Source organism: Aquarana catesbeiana, linkage group LG12 (genome assembly GCF_042186555.1).
Source record: "Aquarana catesbeiana isolate 2022-GZ linkage group LG12, ASM4218655v1, whole genome shotgun sequence".
Lineage (NCBI taxonomy): Eukaryota > Metazoa > Chordata > Amphibia > Anura > Ranidae > Aquarana > Aquarana catesbeiana.
The window spans coordinates 9,768,562-9,787,555 of NC_133335.1; the positions used below are offsets into that span (position 1 = coordinate 9,768,562).

General features: G+C 45.5%; 1 protein-coding gene across 1 annotated transcript in view; it reads left to right on the forward strand.

The window, feature by feature from the left end:
- The first annotated feature begins 795 nt into the window (after nt 1–795).
- The window catches only part of BMP7 (bone morphogenetic protein 7), a 102,366-nt gene continuing 84,167 nt past the window's right edge, over nt 796–18,994 (forward strand). The window contains exon 1 of the mRNA XM_073607216.1: nt 796–1,398. Coding sequence (XP_073463317.1) covers nt 1,014–1,398 — 385 coding nt within the window. The 5' untranslated portion in view covers nt 796–1,013. The remainder of the gene's footprint in view (nt 1,399–18,994) is intronic.

Sequence of the window (18,994 nt, forward strand, 5' to 3'; positions counted from 1 at the left end):
GTACAGGTATGGGGATAGTCAGTGTTGGGGTTACAGGGAGGATTAGTGTTGGAGTTATGGGAAGGGTCAGTGATGGGGTTACCAGAAGGATCAGCGTTGGAGGTATGGGAAAGGTCAGTGTTGGGGTTACTGGGAGGATTAGTGTTGGAGGTATGGGAAAGGTCAGGTTTGGGGTTAGTTGGGTTACAGGAAGAGTCAATGCCAGGATTGCAAGCATAGTTTTAGAGAGCCTGTGGGTAATGTATCCCTCTCTGCAACAAAAATGTACAGGCACTAAAAAAAACTAAATATAGAAATATTTAGTGATAACTGTATGTAGCCCCTACAATTATTCAGCGATCGATCAGGGTTAACTATTTTTTTTTTTTAGCTGTGAACAGCTTCAGGTGGTGGTATCCTCCATGCTCAGCTGTTGCTCAAGAAGAGATGATTGCTGTATTAATGACATGGGCTGAAATACCGGAGAACCGTCAGACCTCATTAGCAGACTTTCTTCTGTCTTTGGCTGTAGTCCATGACCTTATCTGTGAGCACAGCATGGGGCATCGTCCGCAGCGCTCCCCCAGTTCTGCCCCCTCTTGCTCTCCTCCAGTTCTGCCCGCTGCTCCCTCAGTCACCCCATATTCTTGCTGCAGATGAAAGCCATGGGAGTAGCTGCCTTCCTAGGAGCGGTGCTGACTTGATCCCAGTCCATGAGACCATCCAGAGAAGTAACCTGGTGGGATCTGGCAGCACATTAAACTTTCTTTCTTTGCTCGCACTCCCTCCTCCCAGATCCCTACCCCTCCCATCACATTCAGCCTCCTGCTGCCTCTCTGCCTTCACAATCCACCAGGAACTGGGCAGACTGGTCGGGTCCCACTTGTGCAGGGAGATGTCCGGCTTCAGCTGATGCTCAGGAGGCCACCAGTAGGCTCCGATGGTCCTCCTTGGTCGGATGGTCCTCTCTTTATGATCTCCCCTTGGGATAGAAGTGCAGGTGCTCCGATCTTCTCCCGACTCCACCAGGGGAAATGAAGGGTCTTCTGAAGACCGCGTCGGCGGTGCTCTACCTGCTGCTCAGGTCGATCCTGGCCGACTTCAGCTTGGACAATGAGGTCCACTCCAGCTTCATCCAGAGAAGGTTGCGCATCCAGGAGCGCCGGGAGATGCAGAGGGAGATCCTGTCCATCCTGGGCTTGCCGAATAGACCCCGGCCAAACTTGTATGGGAAGCAGAACTCAGCCCCGATGTTCATGCTGGATCTGTACAATGCCATGACCGTGGAGGAGGAAGAAGCCGAGGGCTTTTCTTACCCTTATAAACCCATCTTCACCACCCAGGGGCCACCACTGGCCAGCCAGCAAGACAGCAACTTCCTCAATGACGCTGACATGGTCATGAGCTTTGTCAACCTAGGTAAGTCCCAAGGGGGCAATCCTACTCTGTTTAGAGCAGTCAGTTATTGAACCTCCAAATTGGGGACCTCTGATGGAAGGGAGATTACCAGAGATCTTCTGCTGGGCTTTGTCAGAGGGATTTTGGTTCCTTTCAATATATACTAGACTTTGTATTTACTTTTGGGGGTGGGGGGTGGTTCCCTTCAGCATGTCCTTGGCTTTGCACTTGCTTTGTGGGGGGATTTTTGGTTGACTCTTGCCCATGCTGGGTTTTGCATTTGCTTTGTGGGGGATTTTGATTCCTTTTAGACCATACTGGGATTTGCACTTGCTTTATTGGGGGGGGATTTTGGTTCCTTTTTAGACAATGGAATTTTGATTCCCTTCACCATATACTGGGCTTAGCACTGTTTTTGTTGGGGTATTTTGGTTCCTCTTAGCACATACTAGGCTTTGCACTCGCTTTGTGGGGAGGTTTGGTTCCTCTTGGCTTATACTAAGCTTTGCACTTGCTTTTTTATCTTTTTTATGGGGGGGGGGGGTTCTCTCAGACCATGCTGGGCTTTGCACTTGCTCTGTGGGGGGATTTTAGTTCCTCTTAGCCCGTACTGGGCTTCACAAAGCTTTTCGGGAGTTTATTTTGTTCCTTTCTGCAAATACTGGGTTTCCCACTTGCTTCCAAGGGGGATTTCTGGTACGTTCTTGCTCATGCTGGGCTTTGCACTTGCTTTGTAAGGGGGGGGGGGGGGGTCGTTGGTTCCTATTAGGCCATACCTGGCTTTGCACTTGCAATCCATTTTACCCAACTAATTTTCAGGTCTCAAGGACCTACTAAATCCCATTTATCAGCGGCCATTAAGACGAATTTGGGTGGTCTGTTTGAAACCCCCCCCCCCCCCCCCCCCAAACCTTTAAAGTAGTGGTCAAAATTCCATTGGTACAGACAGCTAAAAAGTTCTCTGGTGTCCTGTTTCTGGCTATGCCAAATGACATTGGCCCTGGAACTATGTAGGAGCCTTCAATCAACCACAGCTCAAGGAACCTCTGGAGGAACCCTGGTTGAGATTGGCGGTTTTAGCCAATGGAAATCTAGTTACTAGGCAAGACCTTGTGCAAAAAATGTGCGCCCGTTAAAGTCTGTAGGGAACGAAAAACACATGACTCTGCCCCAAAGAAGATCATGGAGGCCCCATTCAAACTTGAACTGAGTGTCTTTGGCACCCAAAATGTGTACGTTGCACCAAAAGTTGCTCATGTACTTTTTCAAGTGAAGACCTTTAAGCGATACTTGTGAAGGGCAATTTGGAAATGGAAATCCTGATGCGTTGAAGTGCTTCTTGTGAAGCTTCAGATCGCTCAGGTGCGGCTGGGGCCATATTAATTTTTTTTTTTTTTTAAGGTTTGCGCAAAAAGCTACTCAGGTGTGATCTCGATGTTGAGCGTTGAAGTTTCTTGGGGAACGCACTTCAAATGGCTCATGTGGCTGGACCCAAACGCCAGCATACATCTAAGGGAACGTAGGCTTTATCAGCGTTTTTCTGAATGGTGTTGATGACAAGCATCAAAGTGACAATATGACCACACATAGCCGGGGAAAAAAAAACCATAATACTTAAAAGAATATTCTGTAATATTTCCCCCGCTTTTGATCTTTTTAGCTGTCTGTGCGTTTTTGTTTGTTTGTTTGTTTGTTTTGTTTTTGTTTTGTTTTGTTTTGTTTTTATTTGGAGTGGCTGGCAGAATTTCCCAAGTTGTCAGCTCTACTCACGTAGGAGGCTTTTTCTTTTCAGCCCACCTTACCATCTGTTTAGGGTCATTTCGATGTTACAAAGAATTTACTTTATTTTATTTTTTTTTTAATTTATTCTATTTTTTTTTTTTTAAACAAATTTATCTAGTATGTAGGTAATTCATTGAACTGGAAATGTGCAAGAATGATGGCATCTGGAATATGTAACCATATGGGCTACCTGGCCATGTGTTTTGGGTAGGAGGCATTTTGAGAGCGTGGTCGCATTTTTCACACGTCTTTTTGGCAAAACTGCAAACCAATAAAAGATGTGAAATGGCGTGGGGTTTTTTGTTTTTGGTTTTTTTTTTTTTTTTTTTTTTTTTTTTTTTTTCTTTTGGTTTTTGTTTGTTTTTTTTGTTTGTTTTTTTTGGTTCAGGGGATGGTGGTTTTGGTTTTAGGGTGTTTTTTTTTTTTTTTTTTTTTATTAAAATTTATTTGAAAATGTATTAGTTTCGATTGACCTCCAGGAGATGGGATTGAAATCTGACCGCCGTTGGCCTGATGGTTGTCGCCCCCTTTATTTTAGTTTTGTTTGCATCTTTTAATAAAGTTTATTGAAAGCTGTCAGTTTATTGCTTAGTCAAGGTCTGAATTCTGGTGGTTGATGATTTCATTTCTGGCTAAGCCTGGGTTCACATTTTTGTGCAGTACCGGGGACACCACGTGCGATTGGCACAGGAATTGCTCCACATTCCTGTGCGAATAACATGCGATTTTGAGCCCATTCATTCTGTATGGCTCAAATCGCACCGCATCCGTACCAAAATGGTGCAGGACCCCTTTTTCTATTTGGCTGCACCGGAATCGGATCGCATGATTGCATCATACCCTTGTGATGAGATTCGGGCAGTTGCACTGAGGTTTTATTTTTTATTTTATTTATTTTTGATGAGCTGTTTTGGGGGTGTCGTATAATTTTTAACATTGACACCCGTGGCAGATCGCATGAACGCCGTGGGATTTCGTTGCGGTATAAAAAAAAAAAGTGGTGGTGTATTTGTTCAGCAGATAAAAAACAAAAAAAACAAAAAACCCACACATCAAAAAAACGCATTACATGCATTTCCGTAACGTGTTCATCAAAGTTTATTGAACTAAAAATGTACTGCGTGTGGGGGGGGTGGAGCATAAACGCAAAAGGCATCACAAACACGTGTACAGAAACGCAGAACGCAATGCAAAAAGGCACGACTGAAAACGGATCAAAAGCAAAGGTGAGAGCCAGGCCTTAGCTGGGGGAAGGGCGGGTGGGGGGGAGTCAGTGGACGGTAGTGTACACACGCCGTGGCCTTTGAGGCTTTGCTTGGTGGCTGCGACAAGGAGGATACCCTTTGTTGTGCTTGGACCGCTCGTGGAATGCGACCAATTGACGTGAATGAAGCCACGCCAACTGCACACACCTTGCACGAGGTCAGTGAGGAGGTGACGCAACGCGTTAGGTGATGCGATGCCTCCTCCTCGCTGCCTGTTAAATGCTCTCTGAAGAGCGATCGCTCTTCACAGAGCAAAAGCAACCTGCAAATGCTTGTAAGCGCATGTCAAACGCGAGGAAATGTGTCGGGAGGGGGGAAAAAAAACGCAATTTCCGGTGGGACTGAGCACTTTGACAGCGGTACGGATGAACAAAACGCAATTTGTTTTTCTAACTGTGTGGGCTGCAAATGTAACAAAACAACAATTTTTTTTTTTTTTTTGGTTTGTTGCAGCGTGCCAAGAGCCGCGCAGCCAGAGCGTGGGTTTTTTTTTTTTTTTTTTTTTTTTTTTTTTTTTTTTTTCTTTTCAGGTGCATGACTGTAGCAGACACGGTCCCAGCAGTCCTCGGGATTGTACATGACCTGACAGGTTTGTTCTCTCCTTTTTGAAGTCGTAATTACTGTATAGGATGAGAGAGGGAGCAGGAAGCCGGGGAGCTCAGCAGAGTTCAAAGCAAGGCCCCTCGGTGATTCACCCGGCAACATGAAGCGTGAATGGACACAGTCCCATTAGGCGGCATAATAACATCTTTCGAGCTGCTCTGCCCAGAACCCCTTCTGTGCCGGAGACCAGAGGATGGCCGGCTTCAAAAGAGCGAAAAGGAAAAAGAGCAAGGGAGGCTTGTACATTGTGTAGGATTCCATGTCATGAACAAGTGCAAATTCACTATATTACCAAAAGTATTGGGACACCTGCCTTTACACACACACAAACTTTAATGGCATCCCAGTCTTAGTCCGTAGGGTTCAATATTGAGTTGGCCCACCCTTTGCAGCTATAACAGCTTCAACTCTTCTGGGAAGGCCGTCCACAAGGTTTAGGAGGGTGTCCATGGGAATGTTTGACCATTCTTCCAGAAGAGCATTTGTGAGGTCAGGCACTGATGTGGGACGAGAAGGCCTGGCTCGCAGTCTCCGCTCTAATTCATCCCAAAGGTGTTCTATCAGGTTGAGGTCCGGACTCTGTGCAGGCCAGTCATGCTCCTTCATAGTGCCCCATCATTGGTGTCAGTGGGGGGGGAACACTGCCCCATCATTGGTGTCGGTGGGAGGACTAGTGCCCCATCATTGGCGTCGGTGGGAGGACTAGTGCCCCATTGCTGGTGTTGGTAGGGGGAACACTGCCCCATCGTTGGTGTCGGTGGGAGGACTAGTGCCCCATTGCTGATGTTGGTAGGGGGAACACTGCCCCATCGTTGGTGTCGGTGGGAGGACTAGTGCCCCATTGCTGGTGTTGGTGGAAGGAATAATACCTCAAGGGCCGGATAAAGGAAAGCAAAGGGCCGCACTTTGGAGACCACTGGTATAGTGTAGGTCTGTCTTAAAGCGGAACTTCATTTTTTACCAAATTTTAAAATCATTTTTTTTCCTTTTTTCAGCTTTTGCTACAATACTATATTAGTGATCTCCTACAGTCTCTTTGCAGTCACTTCCTTTCTACATGCACTCCAGTAATATGCGTTCGGTGACAAAAGTGGGACGTGCTTGTGTAATGTGTGATGGAACAGCCGTTAGGAATCCGGTGTGACGGGGGTGACAGGACAATTGAGAGACCGGGGATAAAGTGTTGTCACCCTGTAACAGGAAACGCCAGAACAGGGTTCTTGAGGGCAGGATCGTTGGGCAGTATTCTAAATAAAGCTGCAGACTTTTGAAATGACATTAAAGAGGAACTTTCAGCCCTTTTGATTGTAGCTCTGCCCCCCCCCCCCCCCCATCTTCACATGCACCGACTTTTTCAATTGTCCGACCCTGGCGCAGATGTGCTGAAAGGCTTTGTCTGGCTCTTCAGGACTTTAGAGAGCTGACAACCCCCCCATTACATAGGATAAAAAGTGTGTTCCCCTTTTTTTTTTTTTATCAATGCAGATAACTGTCAGCATGCTGGAAATTAGTTGCCAGTTTATTTTTTAATCTGCAATCGCCCAGTATTAGTGATATTTCTAGTGGTTTGCCTATAGTGGTTGTGAACCCTTCCATATACCCAGTGAAGTGACTGTCCTCGGATGATACACCGAGATGAAACAAATCCTCCTACATAAGTTGTACCTGGTTTTTCTGCAGTCTTCTCTACATCCGTTCAAAGTCCAGGATCTATAAAGCTTGTCTGAGCTTTCAGAAAGCAGGGGGCGGGGATCTGTAGTTACGTTTTTCAGATTTCAGTGAGAGCTGGTTGGAGAAAAGGGGACCCCCCCGGCGCTGTCAATCAGCTGAAGATCCCTCCCCTGTCACCATTTTTCTCTTGGTGTCAGGGAAAACTTATGCCGCATACACATGAGCGGACTTTTCGATGGACTAGGTCCGGCGGACCGGACTCTGTCGGACAATTCGACCGTGTGTGGACTCCAGCGGACTTTTTTTTTTTTTTTTTTTCCCAAAAGTCGGACGGTTCTAGAAATAAAAAAAGTCCACTCGTCTGTATGCTAGTCCGATGGACAAAAACCAACGCTAGGGCAGCTATTGGCTACTGGCTATCAACTTCCTTATATTAGTCCGGTCATACGTCGTCATGTACGAATCCGTCGGACTTTGGTTGATTGTGTGTAGGCAAGTCCGTTCATTCGAAAGTCCGCCCGTGTGTACGCGGCATTAGATTCCATTTACACTAATGCGTTTTTTTTCATGCATTTTGCTGCTTCTCAGGATGTTTATTTTTAACATTGGTTTATATGCATCAATGCATCTTTTTTTGGTTTTTGTTTTTTTAATTTCTTTACATTCACTGTATTTAGCTGGTTGCAAATGAGCAGACCGGGAAGCTGGCCCCCACGTCCTTAACCAATGAGCCATCAGATGTCACCGGGCCTCCTAACTGTTTAAAAAAAAAAAGTGAAAAAATTGGCATGGGGTTCCCCCCAGGTCCATACCCGGCCCCTCGGTCTGGTATCAATGTGGAGGGGATACCCCATGTCCTTTTTTAACAAAAAAAAAAAATGGCATGGGGTCCTCCCAAAAGCCATACCAGGCCCTTATCCGAGCATACAGCCCGGCAGGTCAGGCCCTCAACATGGCTCCGCCCCCTTCCACAACTTGCCTTGTCCCCATGTTAATGGGGACAAGGGCCTCTTCCTGACAACCTTGGGTGGTGGTTGTGGGGGTCGTCTGCAGTCTTCACCAAAAAAAGATTATAGTGTTACAAAACACAAGAGACGGTTTTTGACAAAACGTGTTTTCTCCCTCCGGTCTTCCTTCCTTTTTTTTTTTTTTTTTTTTTTCCCCCCCCCCTTTTCTCTCTCCGGTGGTTTCTTTGCCTGCTCTCTGCTCGTTTCTCTGCCCTCTTCTCTCTATCCGCTGGTTTCTCTGCCCTCTCGGTGATGTCGTCTTTGTCTGCCGCCTGCTAAAAATAAAAAAAACACGGTCTTCCTCCGGCGCTGGATGCCTCTGTTGTTGGCCATTTCCTATCAAACCATGGGGCGTGGTGTCACCCAGAGAGCCTGCCCCTTGTGATGTCACAACATCTAAGAGGGAGAAGAAACCAAATCGGGAGAAGAAGACAGCGGCAGCAGAAGACCACACCGGAGAGAGAAGACACCATTTTTAATAAAGGACTTGTCAAAAACCGTCTCGTGTTGTATCACTACATATTTATTTATTTATTTTTTTGTGAATGGGTAGAGGTACAATGTACCCCATACTCATTCACATTGGGGGGGGGGGGGGGGCGGGATCTGGGGGGTCCCCTTGTTAAAGGGAGCTTCCAGAGTCCAATAAGCCCCCACAAACACCGCCCAGGATTGTGGGGATGAGGCCCTTGTCCCCATCAACTTGCTCATCCCCCTCCCTTTTCCTGACCTGCTAGGCTCCATGCTCTGTACACACTATAGAGCAGGGATGTGCAATTAGCGGACCTCCAGCTGTTGCAAAACTACAAGTCGCATCATGCCTCAAAATTATTTGAGTAGTTCTCCAACTATGTGCGATTAACCTAAAATCTGTTGCTGTTTTACTAAGCTGACAGCTTATTATTCTAAATAGGAAACCTTCATTTTGTTTGCAAATATTAAAGATTCTAACAACCAGCAAGAATAAGTCCTTACATTTAAAGAGCACCTGTCATTTCAGATCCATCCTGGCAGCGCCTGTCAGCGGGCGTCCATTCACCCGCTACTGCCACGTCCCTCACCTTGTTGTGTCACTGCCGCATCACCAACCGTCCCATTAAAGTGAAAGGGACTGTCGGGGAGTCGACAGCGGGTCAGAGGAGGAGCCAACAGCCGGTCAGAGGAGGAGCCAGTGCGGGACAGAGCTGACAGTTACTCTTTTAAAAATGATGATTTAAATTGAGCCTTTTTACAAGTGATTTAAATCGACTTGATTTAGGCCTCTTTCACACGGGGCAGATCAGTGATGATCCGCCCCGTGAACACACGCTGGCTCAGCGGGGATCGGCGGAGCAGGAAGATGACAGGTCCATCGCTGCACACTGTGCAGCGACGGACCTGTCAGAGCGCCGCTCTCCCCTATGGGGGGATCGGATGATGACGGTCCGTAGTGTCCGTCGTCATCCGATCCGAAAACGGATGGAAAAGTAGGTTTTTCCTCCGTTACACTTTTCGGATCGGAGCGGGGTCGGATGTCAGCGGACATGTCACCGCTGACATCCGACGCTCCATAGGGATGACTGTATGTCCGTTTTTCATCCGAAAACGGAAGGATGAAAAACGGACATACGGATCGTCCGTGTGAAAGAGCCCTTAAATAAAATCCACCCTGCTGCCCAGGACAATTTTCAGCTTTCAGCGCTGTCGCACTTTGAGCGGTCATAGAACACTGTACACAAATTATATTTAGAGCTTTGTTTTGGTGGTTTTATCACTTCCTGGAGTTTTTACTTTTTGCTAAACAAATTAAAAGACCAAAATATTTGAAAAAAAAAAAAAACAGTTTTTCTTAGTTTCTGTTATAAAATTTTGTAAATACTGTAAGGAATTTTTCTCCGCTGATGGGCGCTGATGAGGAGGCACTGATACGCTGCACTAATGAGGCACTGATAAGGAGGCTCTGATACGCAGCACTAATAAGGAGGCACTGATGAGGCTGCACTGATACGCAGCACTGATGAGGCTGCACTGATACGCAGCACTGATGAGGCTGCACTGATACGCAGCACTGATGAGGAGGCACTGATGAGGTTGCACTGATACGCAGCACTGATGAGGTTGCACTGATACGCAGCACTGATGAGGAGGCACTGGTGGGCATTGATGAGGAGGCACTGATGAGGCTGCACTGGTGGGCACTGATATGCAGCACTGATGAGGCTGAACCAATGAGGCACTGATACGCTGCACTAATAAGGCACTGATAAGGAGGCTCTGATACGCAGCACTAATAAGGAGGCACTGATGGGCACTGATACGCAGCACTGATGAGGAGGCACTGGTGGGTACTGATACGCCGCACTGATAAGGCTGAACCGATGAGGAGGCACTGATACGCAGCACTGATGGGCATTGATGAGGAGGCACTGATGAGGCTGCACTGGTGGGCACTGATACGCAGCACTGATGAGGCTGAACCGATGAGGAGGCACTGATACGCAGCACTGATGAGGAGGCACTGGTGGGCACTGATGAGGAGGCACTGATGAGGCTGCACTGGTGGGCACTAATACGCAGCACTGATAAGGCTGAACCGATGAGGAGGCACTGATATGCAGCACTGATGGGCATTGATGAGGAGGCACTGATGAGGCTGCACTGGTGGGCACTGATGCTGCACTGATGAGGAGGCTCTGATACCCAGCACTGATGAGGCTGAACCGATGAGGAGGCACTGATACGCAGCACTGATGAGGCACTGGTGGGCACTGATGAGGCTGCACTGGTGGGCACTGATACGCAGCACTGATGAGGAGGCACTGGTGGGCACTGATGAGGCTGCACTGATGAGGCTGCACTGGTGGGCACTAATACGCAGCACTGATGAGGTACTGGTGGGCACTGATGAGGAGGCACTGATGAGGCTGCACTGGTGGGCACTGGTACGCAGCACTGATGAGGCACTGGTGGGCACTGATGAGGAGGCACTGATGAGGCTGCACTGGTGGGCACTGATACGCAGCACTGATGAAGAGGCACTGATGAGGAGGCACTGATGAGAAGGCACTGATATGCAGCACTGATCAGGCTGCACTGATGAGGAGGCACAGACACGCAGCACTGATATGCAGCAGTGATGAGGAGGCACTGGTGGGCACTGACAGGTACCACTGATGGGGATTGTTGGTGCACATCTCCCCTGTGAAGAAAGCTGATTATTTGCTCTCCTCTCCTCACGTGCTGAGAGTAGAAAGAAGAGTAATGCCGATAACTGGCACTTCCTATTTACAGTGTGATCAGCTGTGATTGGACACAGCTGATCACATGGTAAAGAGCCAGCCTACGTGATAGGCTCTTTACCGTGATCGGAGATGTGGTGTGTCTGGGGAGTGGCTTGTTCTGAAGGACATCATATGTATGTGTATATAATATGATAGATATATATATATATATATATATATATATATATATATAGAACAACGGGACCCCTCTGAGGAAAGGAAAAGGATATGGGACTTTATATGAGGCCAATGAATATACCTCTGTTCCCAATAATGGAAACATATAGAAGCAGGGTTTGGGACTTTATGTGAAACATGCAGCCAAGGAGACCTCATGACATCGATGTGTCTGGAGGGTATATCATAGCTGCGACCATCTATCATACATAATATAATGACATAATACATCTAAAATAGCAGAAGAAAACCTTATTACATAACGTAATAATATGATGGCATATCAACGTAATAGTTCACAGTAGCAGTAGCATCATGAAAAAAAACAAAAAACCGCCAGATTCGTTCTAACGTGTCTCCACAGTAAATAGCATAATGTTGGTAATAATCCTTTTTTTTTTTTTTTTTAGATAGATTTTTATTGAACAATTTTTCAATGTACAAACCACAGTGGAATACAATGTAAAAGAAATCTCAATAGAAGTATTTCCATATATTGCGTATCTTAACTCGTAATAAAAAGTCAAAGGTAATTATTCCATGTTGGTAATAATCTTAAGATGTAAAGGGAGGAGCATCTAATGGCCTGACGCGTTTCATGGCTAAAGTGCCACTCTTTAGGAGCAGATGCAGGGTAGGTGTCTATAAAAATGTTACAAGTAGATATAAATTGGGTGTATGTGTGTATGTATGTGTGTATGTGTGTGTGTGTGTATATATATATATATATATATATATATATATATATATATATATATATATATATATATATATATATATATATATATATATTATGGGAAAATAAGTATAAGGGTAGGATATATAAAACACAAAGCGCTGTGATGCTAAATAACTGATAAATACACATAAAACCAAGTGAGGCTGCTTTTAAAAAAGAGTGTTTTCAGAATCACTTAAAAAAGATTAAATTATAATATTTGAAGCGCTTCAACAGATCTCATTGACAAAGCAGATAAGAGAAAAAAAACGATCATTGTGCAATGGTTATGATACCAAGGTACACAGACAAACTTCAATCTAATCCACTCACGTGCGCCCTATAATGATAAGGCATATGCAGGTTTCTCTATAGCAGTCAGCCGCCTCAGACAGGAGCAGAATCGCTGCAGTACACTGTGTGATAATGCCTGTCTGCACAGAGCGTCCTTGGCTCCTCCCACGCGTTGCGTCACGGTCACGTGACTTTTTCACGTGTACCTTGGTATCATAACCATTGCACAATGATCGTTTTTTTTCTCTTATCTGCTTTGTCAATGAGATCTGTTTGTGATTATCACATCTGATGTGAACAGAAGCAAAAGAAACATTGTTGCTAAAAGTATCAATGAGCACCTTAATTAAGCAAGTGTGTGCTTTTTTCTATTAGCTTTGCTAGTGGGACCTGATCAAAGCTCAATTGGATTATACATTTCATAGATTGAACTCTTTTAATACATTCCTCTATATTTTTTATGTGGATTTTTATACATTTGGTGTCACTAATTCTTTATACTTTCACACATTTTTTTGCTGGATTTTTTAGGGATTTTTTACTCACTGTTGGATTTATTTGAGCATTTTTTAGGAGCTTATTAATATTTATTCATCTTTTTTGTGAAGCGCTTCAAATATTATAATTTAAAGTATAAGGGTAGGTCACCCACTCATACTTACAAACCAACTATGAGTCTGGGCTTGGAAAGCTGAGGGTCGGCCAGAAGGAACGTCATCCCCAAGGCATCGATGGTAAAACCAACAAGATAAAGCACTCCCCGGGGATGATACCCCCATGGAAACTCAAAGGTGATGTGAGCCACATCAAGATAGCCCATCTATGAAAAATGTAAATATAAAAAAATATATATATATATATATATATATATATATATATATATATATATATATATATATAATATTTACAATATAGAGTGTATAACAATAACATAGTGACTAATTACTGGGTAAGGGATGTGCTAGATCAGGGATATGCAAATTAGCAGACCTCCAGCTGTTGCAAAACAAGTCCCATCATGCCTCTGCCACTGGGTGTCAAACTTGTGGTTGTCAGAGTCTTGCTATGCCTCATGAGACTTGTAGTTCTGCAACAGCTGGAGGTCCGCTAATTTGCATATCCCTGTGCTAGAGTATGACCGGTTGATATTGAGTACACAGTGTGATAGAGCCTAGATCAAGAACCAAAAAGGTGATTGATGGACACAAGCTAGTGTACCCCCAAAACGTGGGGGGCTACTAGTAACTTGTAGGAAGAACCAACCACCAAGACAAGGTGCAAGGAAAGGACTATCGAGAAATGGCAACAACCAAGGACTAACAAAGTTACCTGGTGCTCCTAGGTCAGTGATGGAGAACCTTGGGACACCCCAGATGTTTTGGAACTACACTTCACATGATGCTCAACTACACTGCAGTGTGCCTGAGCGTCATGGGAAATGTAGTTCCAAAACATCTGGGGTGCCAAGGTTCACCATCACTGTCCTAGGTAAACTAGTAGTGCACCACAGGAACATCACCCCAGGGAGTGTCTCTCTGGATGTGATGGAGTATCTAGGGATGACCACCAACGTCAAGCAGACGGTCAACTGAAGGAGGAGGACTCTGCCTGGCCGTCATTTTGCTATAGGCTGGGCAGGAAGGTGTTAAATAATGAACACAATAACAAAAACGTATATATGTAATAATAATCGAAAAAAAAACTTCTGATGCCAGCCCTGCATTCCATGGCAGGTCGATCGATTGCGATACTACAAGGATCGGATCCATGTGTGTGTGTGTGCGCACTTCATACTAGGACTTCTAGGTTGGTATGTTTGGGAAGTTTGTCCTTTTTTTTTTTGTATCAGCCAGTTGGCAGTCCTCACATGCGTCCAGATCGTCGTAAATTGGGTGTTCTGCACCCCGGCCAGACAGTCCGCACCCTGTAAAGCTGGAGAACGTTTATTGGCCACTTTTTTTTTTTTTTGTACGGGGGGAAAATCTGCCTCATTCTTCGCGGGTTCAGCTCTGCGAGTGTCACACAGTCACCAGCAGCTGCTGCCGATGACTCACCGTGCGATCATGTGATATTTACGAGTTTAGCGAAGAGAGGGGAATTTCAGAGCGGTGACATCACAGAATGAAGCTGACGTGATGTCATAGCAGGGGGGGGGAGGGGGTTTGGGGCTTTTGATGGCATTTTTAAAGGAGGAAGTTCAAGCGGGGCGGATAAACACAGAGCTGAACTACACTACAGGGTGCGGAAACTGCTTTGCCTGCCGAAGGGGTTTGTAATTCTGCTTAGACAGTTTTGTGATCCGGGCGCCTATATCAGGCAGGACAGCCGGATCCTCGACCTCCTAGAGCCAGTGATGGTGAACCTTGGCACCCCAGATGTTTTGGAACTACATTTCCCATGATGCTCATGTACTCTGCAGTGTAGTTGAGCATCATGGGAAATGTAGTTCCAAAACATCTGGGGTGCCAAGGTTCGCCATCACTGACCTAGGGCATCATTGGCACATCTTGGTCAGGGACATACCCCCCCCCCCCCGCCCTCCCTGGGCTGCTGATTGGAGCAGCCTGATGAATGGCGCTTCTGCTTTCTCCGAGATGTGCACCGCAGCAGAGTCTGATTGGCTGCTAGCGCCACCACTCCCTGCTATCAAAACAAGCTCATGTAGCTGCATTCAAACAATGTGATTAACCCTTTGACCTCCGGAACATTTACCCCTCTTCATGACCAGGCCATTTTTTTTAAAAATGCTATGTGCATGGTTTTATTTTAACTGACCATTGCGCATTCAAGCTGTACATATATTACATTTATATCACCCAACCCCCCCCCCCACAAATAGAATGTTCTTTTGGTAGTATTTGATCACAACTGGGTTTTTTATTTTTTGCGCTATAACAAAAAAAAAAGTCCAAAAATTTTGAAGAAAAAAAAAATACAAATCAAAACATAATTTTCTTCTGTCTGCTACAAAATAAAAATAAAAATTACTATAAAAAAAAATAAATAACATTTCTTTAGGATAAAATGTATTCTGATACATCTTTTTGGTAAACAAAAAAAAAGTGTATATTGATTGGTTTGTGTAACAGTTGGTGGAATTTTACGTAGCTATAGAAGCTATACTGTAATAGCCGTTGATAGGGTGGCGGGCAATCTGGAGCCAACAGACGCGGGGGGGGGGGAGAGTATCTCACGAAAGTGAGTACACCCCTCACATTTTTGTAAATCTTTTCTTCTATCTTTTCATGTGACAACACTGAAGAAATGACACTTGTCTACAATGTAAAGTAGTGAGTGTACAGCTTGTATAACAGTGTAAATTTGCTGTCCCCTCAAAATAACTCAACACACAGCCATTAATGTCTAAACCGCTGGCAACAAAAGTCAGTACACCCCTAAGTGAAAATGTTCAAATTGAGCCCAAAGTGTCAATATTTTGTGTGGCCACCATTATTTTCCAGCACTGCCTTAACCCTCTTGGGCATGGAGGTCACCAGAGCTTCACAGGTTGTCACTGGAGTCCTCTTCCCCTCCTCCATGATGACATCACGGAGCTGGTGGATGTTAGAGACCTTGTGCTCCTCCACCTTCCATTTGAGGATGTCCCACAGATGCTCAATAGGGTTTAGGTCTGGAGACATGCTTGGCCAGTCCATCACCTTTACCCTCAGCTTCTTTAGCAAGGCAGTGGTCGTCTTGGAGGTGTTTTGGGGTTGTTATCATGTTGGAATACTGCCCTGCGGCCCAGTCTCTGAAGGGAGGGGATCATGCTCTGCTTCAGTATGTCACAGTACATGTTGGCATTCATGGTTCCCTCAATGATCTGTAGCCCCCCAGTACCGGCAGCACTCAGGCAGCCCCAGACCATGACACTCCCACCACCATGCTTGACTGTAGACAAGACACACTTGTCTTTGTCCTCCTCACCTGGTTGCCACCACACACGCTTGTCACCATCTGAACCAAATAAGTTTATCTTGGTCTCATCAGACCACAGGACATGGTTCCAGTAATCCATGTCCTTAGTCTGCTTGTTTTCAGAAAACTGTTTGTGGGCTTTCTTGTGCTTCATCTTTAGAAGAGGCTTCCTTCTGGGACGGCAGCCATGCAGACCAATTTGATGCAGTGTGCGGCGTATGGTCTGAGCACTGACAGGCTGACCCCCCACCCCTACAACCTCTGCAGCAATGCTGGCAGCACTCATACGTCTATTTCCCAAAGACAACCTCTGGATATGACGTTGAGCACGTGACCTCAACTTCTTTGGACCATGGCGAGGCCTGTTCTGAGTGGAACCTGTCCTGTTATACCGCTGTATGGTCTTGGCCACCGTGCTGCAGCTCAGTTTCAGAGTCTTGGCAATCTTCTTATAGCCTAGGCCATCTTTATGTAGAGCAATAATTCTTTTTTTTCAGATCCTCCGAGAGTTCTTTGCCATGAGGTGCCATGTTGAACTTCCAGTGACCAGTATGAGAGTGAGAGCGATAACACCAAATTTTTCACACCTGCTCCTCATTCACACCTGAGACCTTGTAACACTAAAGAGTCACATGACATTGGGGAGGGAAAATGGCTAATTGGGTCCAATTTGGACATTTTCACTTAGGGGTGTACTGACTTTTGTTGCCAGCAGTTTAGACATTAATGGCTGTGTGTTGAGTTATTTTGAAGGGACAGCAAATTTACACTGTTATACAAGCTGTACACTCACTACTTTACATTGTAGACAAGTGTCATTTCTTCAGTGTTGTCACATGAAAAGATAATAAAAAGAAAATATTTACAAAAATGTGAGGGTGTACTTACTTTTGTGAGATACTGTGTGTGGCGGCTCCCGTCTTACACTCCGCTGGTGTGCTTCCGTCATATACCGCTCCCTCCAGTCTGGACCCTCCGATATCCGATATTACTGCCACATATTGTAACTTAAAAACCAAGCGAGACTAGCTCAGTTCCAAAGCTGGAACATGGAATGATTTATTGGACAAGTATACAGCCTTTTTATACACTCTTTAACACAAAGGGTTAGATAACGAGGTAGGGCTGACTCATGGCCACTCCCCCCCACCTAGCAACTAATTAGCTGACAAGGATACAATTAACATGTTAATTAACGCAGCACTTAAAGCAGCCTGGGCGACCAGACTGCCTGGCAACAAGGGTGAAGCTTATTAAACAGGCAATAGCCGGGCGATCTCAGTAGCAGACTGTCCGGCTCCAGAGGCCAATGTGGCCAGCTCTTTCAATGAACATGTATAGTTCAGAATTAAACAAACTAAGAATAGTCTTTCGGCAAATCCAAGAAAACAGTCTTTCAAAAATGTTAGAAAAAGAAAAATATACCAATAACAAACAACAGGGTGAATGTGTGCAGAAAAGGTCCCTGCAGCCAGTGTCCCACTGTTTATACTGGGATTTTTTTTTTTTTTTATACTAGGAATGGCGGCGATCAACGACTTATAGCGAGACTATAGTAGGGTTAAATATCTAGGGCGATCAATGGGTTAAATGTGTGCCTAACCAGTGTTTATGTGTGAACTGTGAGGTGCTTTCACTAAGGGATTTGCTTTGCAGGGGGAACAAAAACCGGCGCATCCCTGCTGACAGGACAGAGCTCTGCATTGTTTACATACAGAGTCCTGACCTGTCTTCCTCCTCGCCAATCAGTGGGTGCCGGCGGTCATCCATTGGCTGGCACCCCCTAATCGGGCTTGTGCTGTGACTAATCAAAGCTCTTGAAAGCTGTATACTAATGATCATATTATGATACGGTCGCTTCGAAATCTGTATTTTCCATTCTATTTTCTCATTGTGTGCACTAGGCATAACTTTCTGAAAGGGCACCCTGGGAAAGAACAGTAAGATAACTTCAGTTTCCGCGCCATGGGGGACTATAGCCATGGCCAGTGAAAGGGTCTTAAAGGTGGATTGGACACAATCTGCACCTGCCGTATACACCGCACACACATACCACAGTCCTTGTGCCTACAGAATATTAAATACTGCAACACAACCTCAGACAGACATAAACCTCAGGACAAAGGAACTTTTTTTTTTTTTCTTTATATAAAAAATGTCCATTACTTATGTTTTTACTCACACAAAAAGGATATTTTTGTCTTGCTGAGCCTACCTTAAAGAAGAACTTCATTTAGGCTGGTTTTACACGTGCGCTGTCCGTAGTCCGCATCTCCCTGCTCAGCAGGGGATCTCCCCACTGAGCAGGCAGGTGACAGGTCCGTGTCGAGAAGACACGGACACAGCCTCGCTGTTCTCTACAGGGTAGTCACATGGGAGCGGACCGCATGTCCACTTCCATCCGACCCACTGTTTTTGGAGGACAGGATCGGATCGTGTGCTGGCATTGTCAGCAGACACATGTCCCCTGACATCCGCTGCTTCATAGAGAGCTATGGATGGTCTGATTAGGTCTGCCTGAAAAACTGACAGGCCGACCTGATCAGACAGCTTGTGTGAAACCAGCCTTAAACCAACAACTCATGAGACAATGAACACCTTGGACAGGTGGGACTGCCTGCATGGGGATGCATGGAGCACCTGTGCATCGTCATGTAGGTAAACATGGCCCTCTCACGGGTCAACAAAGCCTAAAAACCAGCGCAGAAAAATATATGTTGGAACTGTAAGGGAACTAGTCAGTTCACGACTTCTGCTAATGAGCTGACAACACAGCCCCTGCCTATGCTGAGACCTCCAGCAGCGTTGTCAGCCCTTCTCAGTCCTTCCTTGTGCATCTGTTGCCAAAGTATGATTTTGTTCAGTAGACAATGTTTGCGGAGAAATCATATCCGTGAAGCTCCGTATGGCCGAGGAATAAGC